Below are 18734 nucleotides of genomic sequence, written 5' to 3' on the forward strand. Positions count from 1 at the left end.
TGTGATTTTTGTCTGTCTCTCATTCTGTGCCTCTGATTTCTCGGTTTCTGTCTTATACTCCAATCTCTATCTTTCTTTCTCAGCTGATGCCTCTCTTTGTCTGTACTCCCCAATGATGTGTTCGTCTGTATATCTCTCTACAGCAATCTGTACCTTTCTGGGTTTGTGTATTTCTGTCCATCCGGGTAGTCGACGTCTGTGCGTCCAATGCTATTTCTCACCATTGCTGTTTGTCTGCTTCTGTCCTACTGATTACTTTCACTGTGTGTTATTTTTAAGCAAATCTTTATTTTGTTTGAAGCATGTTATACTGACCTATTGGGTCGGATTTTGCTGGAGCGGGGCATCTTGCGACGGGCCCTGTTAGACTTCTTCCTGCACCCTTCAAAATTTTTTTGCACCGTAACTTGCTGGAAGTGGAAGCTTATAACAGCATGGTGAGGACAACAGGGCATCTGGGACCTTAGTGAACGGTGGGACCAACAGTGTATCTCCTTAACCAATGAGATTTAAGGATTGAGAAAGAAACAGAGGAATGGCGGAGAAGGAGGGTGAATTAGAGTCAAATCAGGTACAGAAAGAGAAATAAAGAGAGGGAAAGAAAAACTGGATTAAGAGAGAGTGTAAAAAAAAGAGGCAGAAAGGAAAAGTAAGAAAAAAAGATAGATAGGGATGGCAGGGCAGGTGGTGTGTTGTAACTGCAGCATGTGGGAGTTTGCGGAGAGCAGCGTGATCCCAGACAACCACATCTGCAGTAAGTGTCTGCAACTCGAGGAACTTCGGCTCAGAGTTGTTAGGCTGGAGTCCGAGCTGCAGATATTGCGATGCATCAGGGAGGGGGAGAGTTATCTGGACACTTTGAGCCAGGAGGCAGTCACCGCCCCCCCCCCCCCCCCCCATTTAGGTTAGGTAGTAGTTTGTATTTGGTCAGTGGTCGGGGAGAGGAGGACGTGACTGTGAGTCAGGCTGTAACGGGGACCCAGGATACAGTGATGGAGGAGCCTCAGCCTTTGACCTTGTCCAACAGGTACGAGGTACTTGCTCCATGTGTGGATGAGAACAATGACTGTAGGGAGGATGGGCAAACCGACCTCGGCACCATGGTACAGGAGGCCATTCAAATGGGGGGAGTAAAAAGGAATGCGGTAGTGGTAGGGGGATAGATACAGTTCTCTGCAGCCATGACCAGGAGTCCCGAAGGCTCTGTTGCCTGCCCAGTGCCAGGGTTAAGGATAGCTCCTTGCAGCTGGAAAAGAACTTAGAGCATGAGGGGGAGGATCCAGTTGGCATGGTCCACGTAGGAACCAACGACATAGATAGAACTAGGAATGAGGTTCTGCTGAGGGAGTTAGGGTCCAAATTAATAAGCAGAACCTCAAAGGTAATAATTTCTGGTTTATTACCTCAGCCACGAGCAAATTGGCATAGGGACAAACAGATCAGAGAGTTAAATGCATGGCTCAAAGAATGGTGTGTGAGACAGGGGTTTCAATTCATGGGGCACTGGCACCAGTACTGGGAAAAGAAGGAACTGTTCCATTGGAACGGGCTTCACTTAAACCAGGCTGGGACCAGTGTCCTAGTGAATCGAGTAATTAGGGCGGTAGATAAGGCTTCAAACTAAAAGTGGGGGGGGTTCAGGTAAGGGGAAAAGTAAAAGTCTTGAAGCAGTGTCGCGATTTGGGTAAAGATAAGCAGAGTGTGACAGGAAGGGACAGAGAGTTTAACGGAAATAGTGCATCAGTGAATGAGGTCAAATCAGGGAAAAATAGTAAAAAGTTAAAATTAAAGGCACTTTATCTGAATGCACGAAGCATTCGTAACAAGACAAATGAATTAATGGCACAATAGAGATAAATGTGTTTGACCTCGTAGCCATTACTGAGACATGGTTGCAAGGTGACCAAGATTCGGAACTAAATATCCCAGGGTACCTGACTTTTCGAAAAGACAGACAAAATGGAAAAGGAAAGGAGGTAGCTCTGGTAATAAAGGATGACATAAAGATAGTAGTGAGGAAGGATCTTGGCTCGGAAGATCAAGAAGTAGAATCAGTATGAATGGAAATGAGAAATAACAAGAGGCAGAAAACACTGGTGGGAGTAGTTTATAGGCCCCCTAGCAGTAATTACACTGTTGGACAGAGTATTAATCAAGAAATAAGAGGAGATTGTAACAAAGGTAATGCAGTTATCATGGGGGACTTTAATCTTCTTATAGACTGGGCAAATCAAATTGGCAAAAGTAATTTGGAGGACGAGTTCTTGGAATGCATTCGAGACAGTTTCCTAGAACAATATGTCGCAGAACCAACCAGGCAACAGGCTACTTTAGATCTTGTCTTGTGTAATGAGACAGGGTTAATTAGTAATCTCACAGTAAGGGATCCTCTGAGGAAGAGTGATCATAATATGGTAGAATTTCACGTTGAGTTCGAGAGTGACGTACTTAAGTCCGAAATTAGAGCCTTAAACTTAAACGAAGCCAATTACATAGGTATGAGGGGCAAGTTGGCTATGGTTGAGAAATTAGATTAAAAGATGTGATGGTCGATAAGCAATGGCAAGCATTTGAAGAACTATTTCATAATTCTCAAAGAATATACATTCCACTGAGAAATAAAAACGCCAAGGGAAAAGTGATTCATCCGTGGCTAGCTAAGGAAGCTAAGGATAGTATTAGGTTAAAAGAAGAGACTTATAATGTTGCCAAGAAGAGTAGTAAGCCTGAGGATTGGGAGAGTTTTAGAAACCAGCAAAGGATGACCAAAAAATTGATAGAGGGAGAAAATAGAATATGAGAGTAAACGAGCAAAAAATATAAAAACAAATTGTAAGAGCTTCTACAAGTATACAAAAAGGAAGAGAGTAGTGAAAGTAAACATGGGTCCCTCAGAGGCTGAGACACGAGAAATTATAATGGGGAATAAGGAAACAGCAGAGATGTTGAAACAGATATTTTGGGGGTGATTTTAAACCCCAAGAACAGGTGGGTTGGGGACGGGTGGGAGTTGAAAATAGTTGTTTTTTGGGTCGCAACCGCAACCCGGCTTTATTTCCGGGTTTAATGTCGGCACGTAAAAGTACAGGCTTTGCTTTGGGAAAGCAAAGTCTGAAAATTTTGCGTTTGAAACCCAAAAAAACAACTATTTTCAACTCCCACCCGCCCCCAACCCACCCGTTCTTGGGGTTTAAAATCACCCCCTTTATGTCTGTCTTCACAGTAGAAGACACAAAAAAATACAAGAAATAGTGGGGAACCAAGGGTCTAATGAGAGTGAGGAACTTAAAGTAATTAATATTAGTAAAGAAAAAGTACTGGAGAAATTGAAGGGACAAAAAGCCGACAAATCCCCTGGACCTGATGGCCTACATCCTAGGGTTCTAAAAGAGGTGGCTGCAGAGATAATGGATGCATTGGTTGTGATCTTCCAAAAATCCCTAGATTCTCGAACGGTCCCCGTGGATTGGAAGGTAGCAAATGTAACCACGCTATTCAAGAAAGGAGAGAGAGAGAAAACAGGGAACTACAGGCCATTTAGCCTGACATCAGTCGTCGGGAAAATGCTGGAATCCATTATTAAGGACGTGGTAACAGGGCACTTAGAAAATCATAATATGATTATGCAGAGTCAACATGGTTTTATGAAAGAGAAATTGTGTATGACTAACCTATTAGAGTTTTTTGAGGATGTAAGTCGTAGGGTGGATAAATGGGAACCAGTTGATGTAGTATATAGGATTTTCAAAAGGCATTCGATAAGGTGCCACACGAAAGGTTGTTACACAAGATAAGGGCTCATGAGGTTGGGGGTAATATATTAACATGGATAGAGGATTGGTTAACGGACAGAAAACAGAGAGTAGGAATAAACAAGTCATTTTCAGGTTGGCAAGCTGTAACTAGTGGGGTGCCGCAAGGATCGGTGCTTGGGCTTCAGCTATTTACAATCTATATTAATGATTTAGGTGAGGGGACCGAGTGTTATGTATCCAAGTTTGCTGACGATACAAAGCTAGGTGGGGAAGTAAGCTGTGAGGAGGACGCAAAGAGTCTGCAAAGTGATATTGACATGTTAAGTGAGTGGGCAAGAAGGTGGCAGATGGGATATAATATGGGAAATGTGAAGTTACTCACTTTGGTGGAAAGAATAGAAAAATAGAATATTTTTAAATGGTGAGAAACTATTAAATGTTGGTGTTCAGAGGGATTTGGGTCTCCTTGTTCACGAAACACAGAAACTTAACATGCAGGTACAGCAAGCAATAAGGAAGGCAAACTGTACGATGGCCTTTATTGCAAGGGGGTTAGAGTACAAGAGTAAGGAAGTCTTTGCTGCAATTGTACAGGGTTTTGGTAAGACCACACCTGGTGTACTGTTTAGGTCTCCTTGCCTCAGGAACAACGAAAGTTCACTAAATTGATTGCTGGGATGAGAGGGTTGTCCTTTGAGGAGAAATTGAGTAAAATGAGCCTATACTCTCTGGAGTTTAGAAGAATGACAGGTGATCTCATTGAAACATATAAGATTCTGAGAAGGCTTGACAGGATAGATGCTGGGAGGCTATTTCCCCTGGCTGGAATCTAGAACCAAGGGGCACAGTCTCAGAATAAGGGGTCGGCCATTTAGGACTGAGATAAGGAGAAATTTCTTCACTCAGAGGGTTGTAAATCTTTGGAATTCTCTACCCCAGAGGGTTGTGGATGCTCAGTCGTACAGTATTTTTAAGATTGAGATCAATAGATTTTTGGACTCTAAGGGAATCAAGGGATATGGGGATCAGGCGGGAAAGTGGAGTTGAGATTGAAGATCAGCCATGATCTTATTGAATGACGGAGCAGGCCCGAGGGGCCATGGGGCCTACTCCTGCTCCTATTTGTTATGTTCTTATGTTATGTTCTAAAATTGAAAATGCCATTTTTAAAATCTCCAACAACAATAGACTACATGCAGGAATGACATTGAACAGTTTAAATTGTTCCCTTTCTGGGCCAGAGAGGTTGATTGGCATTGCATTAACAATTATCACATCATGATAAAGGTACTTACACCACAAACAACCTTAACAAAAATTAAATGGCATTTAGGAGAGGCAGGCATAGAGAAGTGTGGATTGCAATAGAGTTGCGCAGTGGTATAAAAGCAAGGTTGGAGCTGGAGCAGAGGGAGACACACAACCAGGGTCTGTGGCAGAGAAAGCTAAAGGAGGAATTGTGGAGTAGGGTAGACCGTGAACAGCCCCTCCAAAAAATTAAATGGTGGACGGGAGTTATGCAACAGAGCAAAGGCTAGGTTGGAGCCAGAGGAACAAAAATGAGCTGGAGGAGAAATTGCAAAAGCAGAGTTAGAGGAGATGTGGAGAGTTGGATAGCGGTTGGACAGTCAGGTCAGAGCCAGAATTCAAGGAGAGACACAGATGGAATAAAATGTTGTCAGGAGCAGGAATTGATTCAATAAAAAAAAGTTAAATATGCAGCGAATAAATTAAATTAATGGCACAAAATATAGAAAATATCAATTTTTGGATGCCTTTGGATCAGCCACTGAGTTTGTAGAGATGGCAGCTGGGCGATATAAATTAGTGGAGTACCACCTAGTCTTTCAAAGTGATATAAGCAGGAGTTGCACCGTTACCCATTAAAATTAACATAAGCAGGCATTGCTCACACATTACAAAGGCATTACCCAGGTGTTACTAAGTGTCTAATCGTAACACAAAAAATAAGTGTGACAATAGGAAGTGCGGGCAGTCGCCTGACTTTTAATATATTATTAGTCAATCTCCCATAGCTGGGAATGCAGGGATTCAAGACCAAGTGCAGTTTTTAGGTAAAGAGGGGTTAGAGGGTGGGAGATAATTTGACCAGGGCACACCTAATTGTAAATTCATACATTCGATCCTTATTTTTATATTTCTACTATAAATTCCTATGTCCACATTTATAATGGAAACTGCCTGTGCTAACTTGTCATGCTGTAATTAGACCATCCCAACAGTGATGGCAGTGCAGCACCTGCACTTAATGATGGTTCAATTACAGTGTGACAAGCTTACATACAGAATTTCCTTTATAAATGTAGACATAGGAATTTATAGCAGAAATATAAAAAGGACAGAATGTATGACATAAGATTTTTAATATAGAACTAGTCGATGGCTCAAAGAATTGCACATGGAGAGTCACGACCAAGTGTAATCTTCAAATGAAGCAGGCAGAGGATAATTGAACCAGAGTATGCAGACGTAATTTAGTTCTCACTTTAAAGTCATGTATTCTGCCATTTTTAAATAATAAACTTTGATTTTATATTATTATAGTACATGTCTTGTAGTGTTGGCCATGGAAAGTTAGGTGATATGTTGCTTGTTAGCAACAGCATTAGATCAAATAATGGAGACTGTTTCATCGTAGAGTTATATAGAACTCCTAATAAAATGTAAGCAATTGAAAATTGGGATGAAATTCTATATGTGGAAAGTTATTTTAATATAATTGTTGAGGTCTGGAAAAAGGAGAGGATAGTAAAATATTCCCCATCACTTATACCACCCACGTTTAAATTGGGCAATCGTTTAAATCAGGCAAATAGCACTAACAATGTCCATTACCATTACTGTCAATTACAAAGTCACTGCTTACAGCAGCTATTTCTGGCAGAAACAGATGATCTATAAGTACTTCGCACCTCGTTGAGGTGTACTTCTAAGTAATTTACATGTCAATAATCCAACCAAGCAGTTAAGGTACAGCTAATCCAACCAGCGTTTTATAATAAACATCTTTTATCTTTGATATTTGTTTGTCATCTGCTACCCCTGCCAAGCTTCAGTGAATAAATGTAAGGAATCTTCCAACACTAGGTTATAGTCGAACAGTTTTATTTGAAAATCACAAGCTTTCGGAGATAATCTCCGAAAGCTTGTGATTTTCAAATAAAACTGTTGGACTATAACCTGGTGTTGGAAGATTCCTTACATTTGTCCACCCCAGTCCATCACCGGCATCTCCACATCAAAGCTTCAGTGAAGTTCAAGTTCCTTTGCTACTACTACTGCCTCTGCTGTTCTTACGCAGGCAATCATTGCGAGAGAAGAAAGTTACAGCTAACAAGCAATACAGATTAAATCAGAGTGTGCCTTTTCAAAAAACTTATTCCATTTGTCAAACAAAACTTGTCTTTAACAAATCCATGCTTTCAGTCTTTCATTAGCCTATTCATTTCTAAATCCTTACTAATTTTATCTCGTTATGAATTCTAAGAGTTTGCCCTTTTCTACTCTTACATTGAACCTAACTATGTTGAGGTAACTGTTTCTCAATTGTGTGAAGTGCTTCAAGGTATGATAAAGCATGATATAGGAAAGTTGAAAAATACACAATATAAATCCTTATTCAGGCACGATAAGGAGCAGGTGTTACCTAATTTGTTCTCTAGTGTAAAACATGAACATGAAAAGTTTATTACCTATTTATCAGGAGATTTAGGACCATATTGATTTATTTGCAATTTTACAGATAAAGTCCAATGTCTTATTGGTCTGGCCCCAAAAGAAACTCACCAATCGATTTTATATATATGTGTATAATTCAGCTCCTGCATTGCATTAAAATAGGCTCTGCTGCTTTATATATTTATATTAAGATATAATTAACATTCAGATGGACTCTGCTGCTTTATATATTGATTAAAATAATTTAAGGCAGAGACATTTCCATAATAAGGCAGGGATCAGAGGCCAAGAATTGAGGGCAGAGACCGGTGGCTGTGGCAACCAGCCAGAGAAGCACTGGGCGACAGAGAATAGAGATTGCCCAGAATGGGCCTCAGAAGCACGGACCTACAGGGGTGGGTAGCACTGACATTCAAAAGCTTTGTGGTGGGGAAAGAGAGAGGAAGAGTGGGCCCAAGCCCATGCTAGTTGGCGAAACAGTGGGACAGAAGAGGAACAGCAATTCGGAGCTTGCAAGACAAAGGGGCAGAAGAGAATCCCAACAGGATGTGAGTGGGAGACCCAATACTCAAGTAAAAAGAGTGCCAGTGAAGCAAACCTAAATGGAAGGAATATAATAATTACTATTCCAAATAAAAACAAAAAACCTTGAATTTAAAACAGAAATTATGTTTAAAATAAACCTACCTCAGAGAAAAAGTTAATTGCAAATAAAGGTGGCAGAGCAGGAAAAGAAAGTCATGAAAGCTAAAAAGCAATGTGATTGTACAATAATTGTGACAAGTTTACATTGATGATTTCCACTATAAATATGGACATAAGAATTTATAATGGCAAAAGTTGACACAAAAAGCGTGACAAAAACGTGACAAGAAATTAAGTGATGCAGACAGGAAGTGCATGCAGGCGTAAGATGGATGGATGAATTGTTCTTTGGGTGAACTCTCAGATCCTTTGGGACACATTTTTGTAATCCTCTTACACTGGAATAGCATCTGTAGAATAATAATTTCTTTACTATGTTCCAACAGCTTTCATTAGCATACCAGCTTCCTCTTTATACTATAAAAAGCCATTGGGATTCCCCTGCCTGTGTAGTCATGGGTAAAAGTAACCAATTAAATTATTTTCTTGTACACCACATCCAACATTCAATACCATATTTATTCACGGTCTATGTTATTTCTGTGCTATTGTATCAACTTTGTATGCATTTTTAGATTACCAGTGTACTTTGTGTGCAGGGCTGTGTGCTACATACTACTCCTCAGTCTCAACCAAAGTACTGTATCATAGCTACTTATGCAAAAAGGATAAACCTTCTTACATACAAAATAAATTTGACATCATTAAGTAATCACTCCACCTCATAAGCTATTTTCACATCCAAATCAATTAAATTCTAGTCTTCAGATAAATCATTAGTTTTGCCTAGGATAACTATGCAATTTAACAATCTATAAATAAAAATATTTAGTTTTATAAACACAAAGCCATACCCAAAAAGTCTTCAAAAAAAACTTCAGTTTTAAAAAATATATATCCATATGTCTGAATACACAAGCGTTGAATGTGGTTAACATTTTACTGTGCTGAAAATTTGACTGCTGCTTTACTATCGGGCTATAGTTCATTTATGGCAACCACAAGTAGTCTTGAAGTTAAGTTCAACACAGAGCTGTTGTTACAGGTTTGAAACTAAGTAGTGACAGGCACCTGCCCTCACTACACAGATATTTAATATGCTTCAAAAGAAAGAACCTGCATTTATATAGCACCGTTTCCTGTTTCTTAGGGTGTTCCAAAGTGTCCCATCATTCACATCCTGGCGAACATTTTAGGAAGTCATTGGAAATTGTACTAGTACCCAAGAATAGGAGAAGGGCAACACAATGCCATTTTACAAAAAGGGCCATAAAAATAACTGAGGATCACAGGCCAGTAAATATAATGTTTGAGGTACGTGAAACACCGCAGGCATCCTGAAGGAGGGAATGAAAGAGCATCTAAAGTAGGGAATAATAAGTGGCAATCAGCATGGCTTTATGTAGAGGTCATGTCTGACAAATCCATTAGACTTCTTCAAAGAGATAATGGGCCTAGTGGATAAGGAGAACTCAGTAAACATTATGGGAGTAATTTCAACCTAACTCACCCAGTGGGAAACTGACAGGTACAGATCAGCCATCCGTTTCACACCTTGTCCGATTTTACTTTCCATTGAGATTTTTTGGTGATGTTGTTTGAGGGAGGAATGTTGATCAGGACACCAGGAAAATTCCCTGCTCTTCTTTGAACAGTGCCACAGGATCTTTCACGCCATTCTGCACAGGGAGGCAGAGCCTCAGCTTAACATCTCATCAAAAAGACAGCAAGAAGACAAAAAACAGGAATCCCTCCATACTGCACTGAAATGCTAGCCCTAGGTTATGCACTCAAACCCATTGTGGAGTTTGAACCCACAACCTTGACTCAGAGGTGAGAGTGCTACCAACTGAACCAAGCTGGGAGAAGACATGAAATGGGACACTTTCTGCAGCAGATCAGAAATTGACTCAGAGGAAATGAAGAGCAGTTGTACCTAGAGCTGCATCAAAATAGAAAAAGGTTATTAGCAGGGTGCCTCAGAAGTCAGCACTTGTTTACGTTGAACACAGATGATTTAGAAGTGGGGACGGAGATGAAGCCAAGTTTGCTAACAAACCAAACTGGGAGGGAGGGGCTGCAAGTAACATAGAACAAAGGGACCAAATACAGAGGGATCTGGATGGATTACGGCATTGGAATAACAAGCGGCAGATGTTTAACGTGGATCGATGCAAGGTGATGAGACCAGGGAAGGAAATAAGCAGTGGATATATGAGGTGAATGGGAGTAGAGTACAGGACACATACAAAACCTGAAGGTACTGGTGGTTAGCTCACTGAAACAATCAGCACATGCATGATAGCAATGAAAATGACAAGTGAGATCTTAGGGTGTACATCCTGGGTGATAGAACATGAGACCCATAGAGTAATAGTGAACTTGTGGATAATCTCACTTGTAGTAGTGTATAATTCTTGTCATCGTACTGCAGTGGGGGCACCCTGACTTTGGAAAGGGTACAGAGGTCAAATTGACACTGGGGATGAGACACCTGAACTACAAGAAGAGGCTAAGGACATTAGTAATGTTTACGCTAGAGGAAAGAAGGTTCAAGGGAGACCATAACAAAGCTTTCAAGATTCTTATAGGTAGCAGTATGGCACATTAAAGGATTTGGATTTTGTAATATACAGCAGAATTTAGATCCTAAGATGTGATATTACCTTGAAACAGGAAAAATCTGTATTTATTATATATACAGTATGAGCTTGTGGAGTCAGTAGTAGGCCATTTTCAGCAGAACTCTTTTTCTAATGGTGAGAATCATGGCAGACATAATGGATCATAGGCTTCTACAATGGAATCACTATTTGAACGGTATACTACTGTACCATATAATTCAAACTGCAGTGATAACTGATTTCATTTTTGTTCATGTTGCATGGCAATAGTACAGCCTATATTTATTACACTGCAATAATACATCTTGTGTTTTGTTCCCACAGTTAGTAAATTCATCTTCATGTGTGATTACCATATTAAAAAATCCTAGATATCAATCATCCTTAATTTTATCTTTGTGTTCAGGTTTATTTCTTCTGCTACCCAGGTTAACCAAATTACTATCATCATTTGCGGTTGTTTTAGATCTTTGCAGGCAATTGTAACTATTACAGTATAAGCTTTCACAACAGCAGTGTCACAAAAGGAGAATGGGAGACATTTTTGTATAGCATGTGTCACTAGATTTTCGTTATGCTGTTTTATACAAATTGATAATATATATCTTTAAGTGAGCTCTGATATCACTGCATAAAATAGATAGTTTATGGTAAAAAATCCAGAAATTCAACTGCAGTTTTTTTAAAGACATACAAAAGTAGTTCCCCCCTCACCTATAATTTTCTCCATTCATCTCCTGAAAGATTTGACTCATGCTATGATATGGTTTCACAACAAGTTGCACTTATGTGGAAGCTTTAATATAATTAAACATTCCAAAATGCTTCACAGAGGTGGAAATTTCTGCACACTGAGCAGTGACCGACTGCTCTTCCAATGCCTAGCCAAGCCCAATTCTCTCCTCACTCAATGTCCACACACAGATTCTTTCCAGCAGTGGTCACTAGATTGCATTCAAGTGTGCACTGATTTTTCCCCTCCCTGACACAGAGTATTAAAGCCAATTGTACCACCCTACTGCTGCCCAAGCTGAGGTCAGTTAATTCAGGGTAGACGAGGGATCAAACCTGATAACTTTCTGGTTCCCCCGTATGGATCAGTTTTACTCTAGCTCATTACTAAATGAGCATTCAGGAAAGGAATGGCAGTTTTTAACACATTGTTAACAATGTTGCACTCTACCCTTAAACGATATTAAATTACCTTTTCATTACCATCATGTAACAGCTAAATTGAGCATAACAGTGCAATGCCATAAGACAAGAGGCATTAGGACTGACTTCAACATTTCATCTGAAGGCAAATTTAATAAGAGTTTTTTTGAATGGTACAGATAATGCACAGAAAATTGTGTATATATATATATATATATATATATATGTGTGTATGGAATGTACTACATACTGATTTTCAGAAGGAGGGTTGCTACAAAAAATTCAGGTGCAAGGTATAAAATGAAAAATGACTTGGACTTGGGCATGAGGGAACATATCATCATAATTTGATGACACAAAAGTAAGGGGTATGCTAAACACTGAAGCAAACTGTAAAAGACTTCAGGATGACAATAGACAGGTCAGCAGAAAGTTAGGCAGATAGCATATGAAATTAATTGTGGAGAAGTGTGAGGTAATGCATTTTGCAAAAAAAACAAGAAATGGGAGTGTGTCCTCAATGGAAAGATGCCAAAATATGTGTGTGAACAGAGAGACCTAAAGATTCAAACACATAATTCCTTGAAAATGCGAGTGCATGTAGATAAAGCTATAAAAAAGGTCAATACCTTTTTCAGTTTTATAAATAGGAGCAAAGAATACATCAGCAAAGAGGTAATGATAAATTTCTACAAGGCAGTAGTTAGGCCACATTTAGACTATGGTATGTAGTTTTGGCACCCAATCTAGAAAGACAGCAAAGCCATAGGGAGTGTACAGCATAGATTCACCAGGATGATGCCAAAGATGGGAAACTATAGTTATGAGGAGAGTCATGAGATACTAGGACTTATTCCCCAGGAGCAGAGAAAACCAGAAGGAGATTTAGTAAACATTTTTAAATTATGACGGGTTTTGATGGGATAAATAGGGAAAGTCTATTTGCTCCGGTTGGGAAGTCAGTGATGAGGGGGTCATCAATTTAAAATTTTCATTAAGAGAGTGAGGATACAGGTGAGGAGAGATTTCTTTACACAGAACTTGTTGAAGCATGAAATGCTTGCACAGGGCAAAGTGAACAAACATTTAAAGAAAATGATAATACAGGGCTAATGGAAGAGAGTAGGGCAGTGGAATTAGTTTTGGATTTCTCTAGCAAAGAGCTGATTCAGGCAGGATGAATCCAAGTGACCTCCTTCTGTACTGTAAACTTCTATGGTTCCACAACATTATTGATACTACAGCATTATTGTACAATGTTTTCATACCCACAGTAATTTATCTATCTATATTTAGTGTACATATACATTATTAAAAGACTACTCCAAAAAAGTTTTAAAATTCATTTGGTTTTATTTTGTAATAATCCAACAGCTAGCCCACATACTAGGTTGGTTTCAGCCTCTGAGCTCATTTCTAAATTGCTTCAAACTGACAAAATAACATGACACATAATGACATGAGTATACTTGTCGCAAAGTCCAGCACTCCCCAACTTCAATGTTGAGTACGATGGATATTTTATTGTAATGCTGCAAGAAGAAAAAGTGTAAAAGATACTGCCTATTAGAAAAGCTGTACACTGTCATAATATCATGTCACTCAGCTTGGTGCTGAAGTCACAAACACTTGGTGCCCAGCACACTCTCAGCATTCTGTATCATTCTGAAGGAAATGACCATAGGATTAAGGCAACTGTCATAACTATTTAGATAGCGAAGAAAGCTGCTGGATTATTAAAATTAAAATGGTAAAATTAAATTACATTTTTGATTTAAGAAACTGCCATATACTAAGAAAAGGTTCCCAAAACTGATTTGTGAGCAATTTCTCTGGAATGCTCCTTTATGGGTATATAATTCACTCAAATCTACGTACTGCTTAAAAGTAGTCACAGGCTTTAAGTGACCTGGCAATTAACGTCCAACAAAAAAGTGCAGTTAGATTCAGCTGTAGTCAAGGTCACAAAAAACTAAGACAGCTTTGTCAGTTATGTGCTGACCTGCTCATAATCAGGTAACTATGAAAAGTTATATCCACAAAAAGGTACTAAAGTCATAAAAGAAACAGCTGGTGATTGAATTTTTTGACAGTGAAAGCACATACTTACCTTCGAACATCAATGATCATGCTTTGACTATAACTAGTATAACTCTTTGATGTTTTAACCTGGTTTCCAAAATGTCTACACAATAGATTTCATAATTAAAAACATTGAAACTTATCAGCTGTTATCTTTAATTGATTTAAAATAAACTGTCCTGTTAAGGTAGTGCTGATGGTGGTAGAAATATGAATAAAACAAATAATTTTCTCTGATTATTTTTATTTTAAAAAATCTTTCTTCTCCAATCATTCTCTAGCTAGAAGGGCTTCCCAGCCTTTTCTGATGCTGCTTTATAACAGGCTGCTAGGTGGTGCATGAGTGAGCTACAGGTTGAATAATCCTCTTGATAGTCCCTTCAGTCAGGGAAGCAGTTATTACCTGAAAGTCCTGCTGCGATTGAACTCATTGTGGGGTAAGTACAAGAGAGAACGCCAATGCTCCACTTCATGGTACAATGAGTTAGTATATCACCACTTTATCTCCCTAAGCCCAAAGTTCATTGACAAAATTAGGAACAGCACTGCAACTCTATTTCTATCTGTGCCATATCTATTACCTTGGAATGCAGAAAGCTACAAATTATTATTTTTACCCATCTCCGACCTGACCCCATTTCTTTGCCAGTGGACTGTGAGATAACAGACAGGAGAGGCACATTGCTAAGTCTGTCACTTTACCTGATCTTTGAAGAGGACAGAGAAAGGCTAATGGGGCTCGGCATTTGAGGGTGGCTACCCACAAAAAAACTCTCAAATTTATAACGAAAGAAACGATTTTTCTTTAAAAGCTACACTTACTTAAGACATCAAGTTTCTAATTTGGGGGGGGGGGGGATATTTAGGCCAAAATCATAATTTAAAATTAACAAAAGCATTGAAATGGTATTTGTATCGTCTATTTCACACGATATGGTGAGCGCCAAAAACTTCTGATAAACTTTCTTTGCTGATGTACGTTTCTAAAGGTATTCAAGAAGAACGATATCAAACTCACACTGTACAAACCACGCAGACCAAACTCAAATTTGATTTTCCCTTTTAAAGTAAGACCAGTAGATTTAGATACAATAGATTCATCGCAGAACACAAAAAAAGCTTTCAGGTGACATTTAATTTGAATTTTAACCGGCACATATCACCGAAATCCATTTTAAAAAAAACTGATTTAAGATCAAGGAATTATGAAACGTCAGAAAAGGCTTTCTGACACTTTTCAGAAACTGCACGTGAAAATATTATAAATAAAACCTAAATTAAATGTCAATATTTACATCTGCCACATCAGGTCCCGCTTATTTTATCAATTTAAAAAGCGGGAATCGTCCCCAAGGCAGAATGCGCAGATAAATCACTAAATGCTGCTCCAAAATATTCCCAATTACATATAAACTAGTTTGTCGATAGAAGAAAAGTGTCTTTTACTTGTAAAACATATGGTAAATATATTAACATTGTGCAAAATGTTCAAGCTCCTTATTTGGGAGATTTTAAGGATCACTGATCACAAACAAAACATGGAAAACACCTAAACTGCGTTAGTACAATAATGTTAACCACCCCCAAACCCCACTCAAAACGACTCGGGGGCCGTTCAGAAACCAGAATATTTACACAATGACAAATAGCTTCTGTCACCCAAAGAGGAGAAAACGTCTGTAGCACCGCCTTCTTCCTCAGGCCTCGGTTCTTCCAAAACTGTCCCCAAAATCGGCACTGAAGCTCCTCGCCTCCCGCCAAACACGCAGCCCCTGCCCCTGCCCCTGAGCAGCCTGGCACCCAACCAGGGCAATTAATGCACAAAAAAAAGGCGAGAAAAAGCCCCCCTTTACCTGCCGTGAAACCAGTCTTTGCACGCATCGCATTCAATCATAAATCGAGTTACGTCGTAAGGTAACCGACAGATGCAGTAGACTGGTACAGTCGCCATGTTAGCTGGCTCCAGAATGAGAGAAGCGCCTTCTTCCCGCACAGAAAATTCTCCCAAATGTTTCCTCTTCCCTCTGTATTTCTGCGATGTCGAGTGCGCGTTTATAGTTGGTTTTTTTTTGTTGTTTCTTTTTTTTTTGTCTCCCCCCCCCCACACAACCTCCTCCTTAAGTTGCTCACATCGTCTCTAAGCTGCGGGTCCGGGCACAATGCGCTCTGCCGCCGCCTGACAGTTGCATACTGTACGGAGCAGACTGTATCCTTTCATTGGAAAATTACGTCAGTCAGTCGGTCGGCCGGAGAGCTTTAATACTATTGTAACCAGCGCATCGACATTTAGCAGCCAGCCCCGGCTCCATACTACAATGTAAAAACGGCCTGCTCAGCAGGTCCCCGTCAACGCTGTCATTTTAATACTTCAAAGCAAAAAAAGGACCGAAAAGTGCATCTTTTACGGTAGTTGTACATTAATGTGTAATATACACACTATATATATAATCCATGGCCCTGTCTGTAAAGCTGTTATTTTTCATTGCCGGTTAGAGAAAAATAGCCTTAAATTTTTTTTTTAAAGTGCAGGGGTAAAGACATTATAAAAGATTAGAAGTAAGTTATGTTCAAAAGACGTTAAGAAAATTCGAAAGTTATTCCCTGGACATGTAAAGCGTTTGGGCAAAGTAATTTAGAAGATGAATTACATATTCACATTAGAACAACACATAATTGGAAAAATACTATTTAGGCTATCCAGAAAATATTTATAATATATAATAAAGTACAGTAATTTGTGTACATGCAACTAAAGACGCAACACTGAAATATAATACAAGAGCTGAAGGTATAACTGATGTTATTTACATCTCATATGAGATTATTGTTAACTTTTCACGCCAGCTCCATTGCATTCAGCACAACAGTTTAAAAGATAAAATGGTTTAAGAATAGAGAATATTTGTTATAAAGAACAAATAGCTGATGTTAAGTTTAAAGGTGCATTTACACGGAGAACAGTATTGGAGTTTCAATGAGGCAATAATGTATTTACATTGCGCAGCTCCTGCCTGGCTGGAAGTGTGTAACTATTCTACCCAAGAGTGAGATCTGTAGGCGGTTGGATTCATGTGCATGCAGAGCTTTCTCCCAACAGAAATATAAATGTTTAAAAAGTTAGAAGGGGAGAATCCCTGCTTGCTAAAGATTTAAATTGAGCTTAGTTAGATTTTAAAAATGACCCCAGAGCACTTTATAAATCAGGTTTGACATCATGCAGTGTCAAAGCAAAGCTGTGTGAGAACCATCTCCAGGGAATCTTATTCTGCTTCATTCGAGAGTCAGATCGAGTTACATCAAGTCCACAGCACAGAAACAGGCCACTTGGCCCAACTGGTCTAAGCTGGTGTTTATGCCCCACCCGCGCCTCCTCCCTCCCCACTTCATCTCAGCCTATCAGCATACCCTTCTATTCCTTTCTCCCTAGTGTGCTTATCTAGCTTCCCCTTTAATGCATCTATGCTATTTGCCTCAACTATTCCTTGTGGTAGCACATTCCACATTCTTACCATTCTTTGGGCAAAGAAGTTTCTCCTGAATTCCCTATTGGATTTATTAGTGATTATCTTATATTTATGACCTCTAGTTTTGAACTCCCCCACGAGTAGAAACATTTTCTCCACGTCTACCCTATCAAACCCTTTCATTATCTTAAAGACTTCTATCAGGTCATTCCTGATCCTCTTTTCTAGAGAAAAGAGCTCCAGCCTGTTCAGCCTTTCCTAATAAGGATATCCTCTCAGTTCTGGTGTCATCCTTGAGAGTCTTTTTTGCACCCTCTCCAATGCCTCTATATCCTTTTCATAATATGGAAACCAGAACTGTGCATAGTCCTCCAAGTGTGGTCCAACCAAGCTTCTATACAAGTTTAACATAACTTCTCTGCTTTTCAATTCTATCCCTCTAGAAATGAACCCCAGTGCTTGGTTTGCCTTTTTATGGTCTTATTAACCTGCATCGTGACTTTTAGTAATTTGTGTATCTGTACCCTGAGATCCCTTTGTCCTCTACCCCATTTAGACTCTTATTATCCAAGATCAGACCCTGACTCTGGATTTACATTGCAAGATTGGTGTGAAGTGAAAATTGGTCCACACCAATGCTAAACTTGCAGCGTAAATGCACCCAAAACCATTAATTTAGCTTTGGAGTTCTGTTCACATTTCTAAACCACTTAAGATTCACTTTTGGTTTGGTACATGATCAGGAACATTCAATTGAATAAATAAAAAGATAAAATTGCAAATACTGGAAATCTGAAATAAAAACAGAAAATGCTAAAAGTACACAGCAGGGCAGTCAGCAACCGAAAGAGAAAGAAAACAATGCTCCAAGTAGAATCTCTCAGATAAACCACTAACCCATTCAACTAAATTTCTGACTTGTAATTCAATGCTAAACAGAAAATAACTTTTGCAAATTTGTAGGATTGAATAAGTTGGCCTAGAAATTTGATCGTGCTGCACCCGTTTTTCAGGCGTAAAATGGGCTCCTAATATAGCAGGTGGCATGGGCAGTCCTGTGACGGAAGTGTGCCATCCATTATATTGGATTGGGCTGCTCTGTAGACATCCAGGGTATGCAAAGGAACAATTAAGGAAGCTCATTATAATATTTAAGTGACGTTCCTACCCTGGTTGTAGGAATCTTTTGTGAAATTGGTCTGCCCCAGCGCCTGACTTGCCACATAATAAACTTTCCCAATAACTCATGGTGCTAACAGTCAGCAAGGACCCTGCAGCAGCACTATTTAAAGAGCTCATACCCTCCATAC

General features: G+C 39.3%; 1 protein-coding gene across 5 annotated transcripts in view; it reads right to left on the reverse strand.

The window, feature by feature from the left end:
- The window catches only part of phf2 (PHD finger protein 2), a 106523-nt gene extending 90273 nt beyond the window's left edge, over nt 1–16250 (reverse strand). The window contains exon 1 of one of the 5 annotated variants that reach the window (XM_067998711.1): nt 15814–16250. In XM_067998711.1, coding sequence (XP_067854812.1) covers nt 15814–15846 — 33 coding nt within the window. In that variant the 5' untranslated portion in view covers nt 15847–16250. Of the gene's footprint in view, nt 1–9609; nt 9670–15813 lie in introns of those variants that run through there. The other 4 variants (XM_067998713.1, XM_067998714.1, XM_067998715.1 and 1 more) reach the window with 4 other exon arrangements.
- Nucleotides 16251–18734: the final 2484 nt, after the last annotated feature.

Source organism: Heptranchias perlo, chromosome 17 (genome assembly GCF_035084215.1).
Source record: "Heptranchias perlo isolate sHepPer1 chromosome 17, sHepPer1.hap1, whole genome shotgun sequence".
NCBI classification, from domain to species: Eukaryota; Metazoa; Chordata; class Chondrichthyes; order Hexanchiformes; family Hexanchidae; genus Heptranchias; species Heptranchias perlo.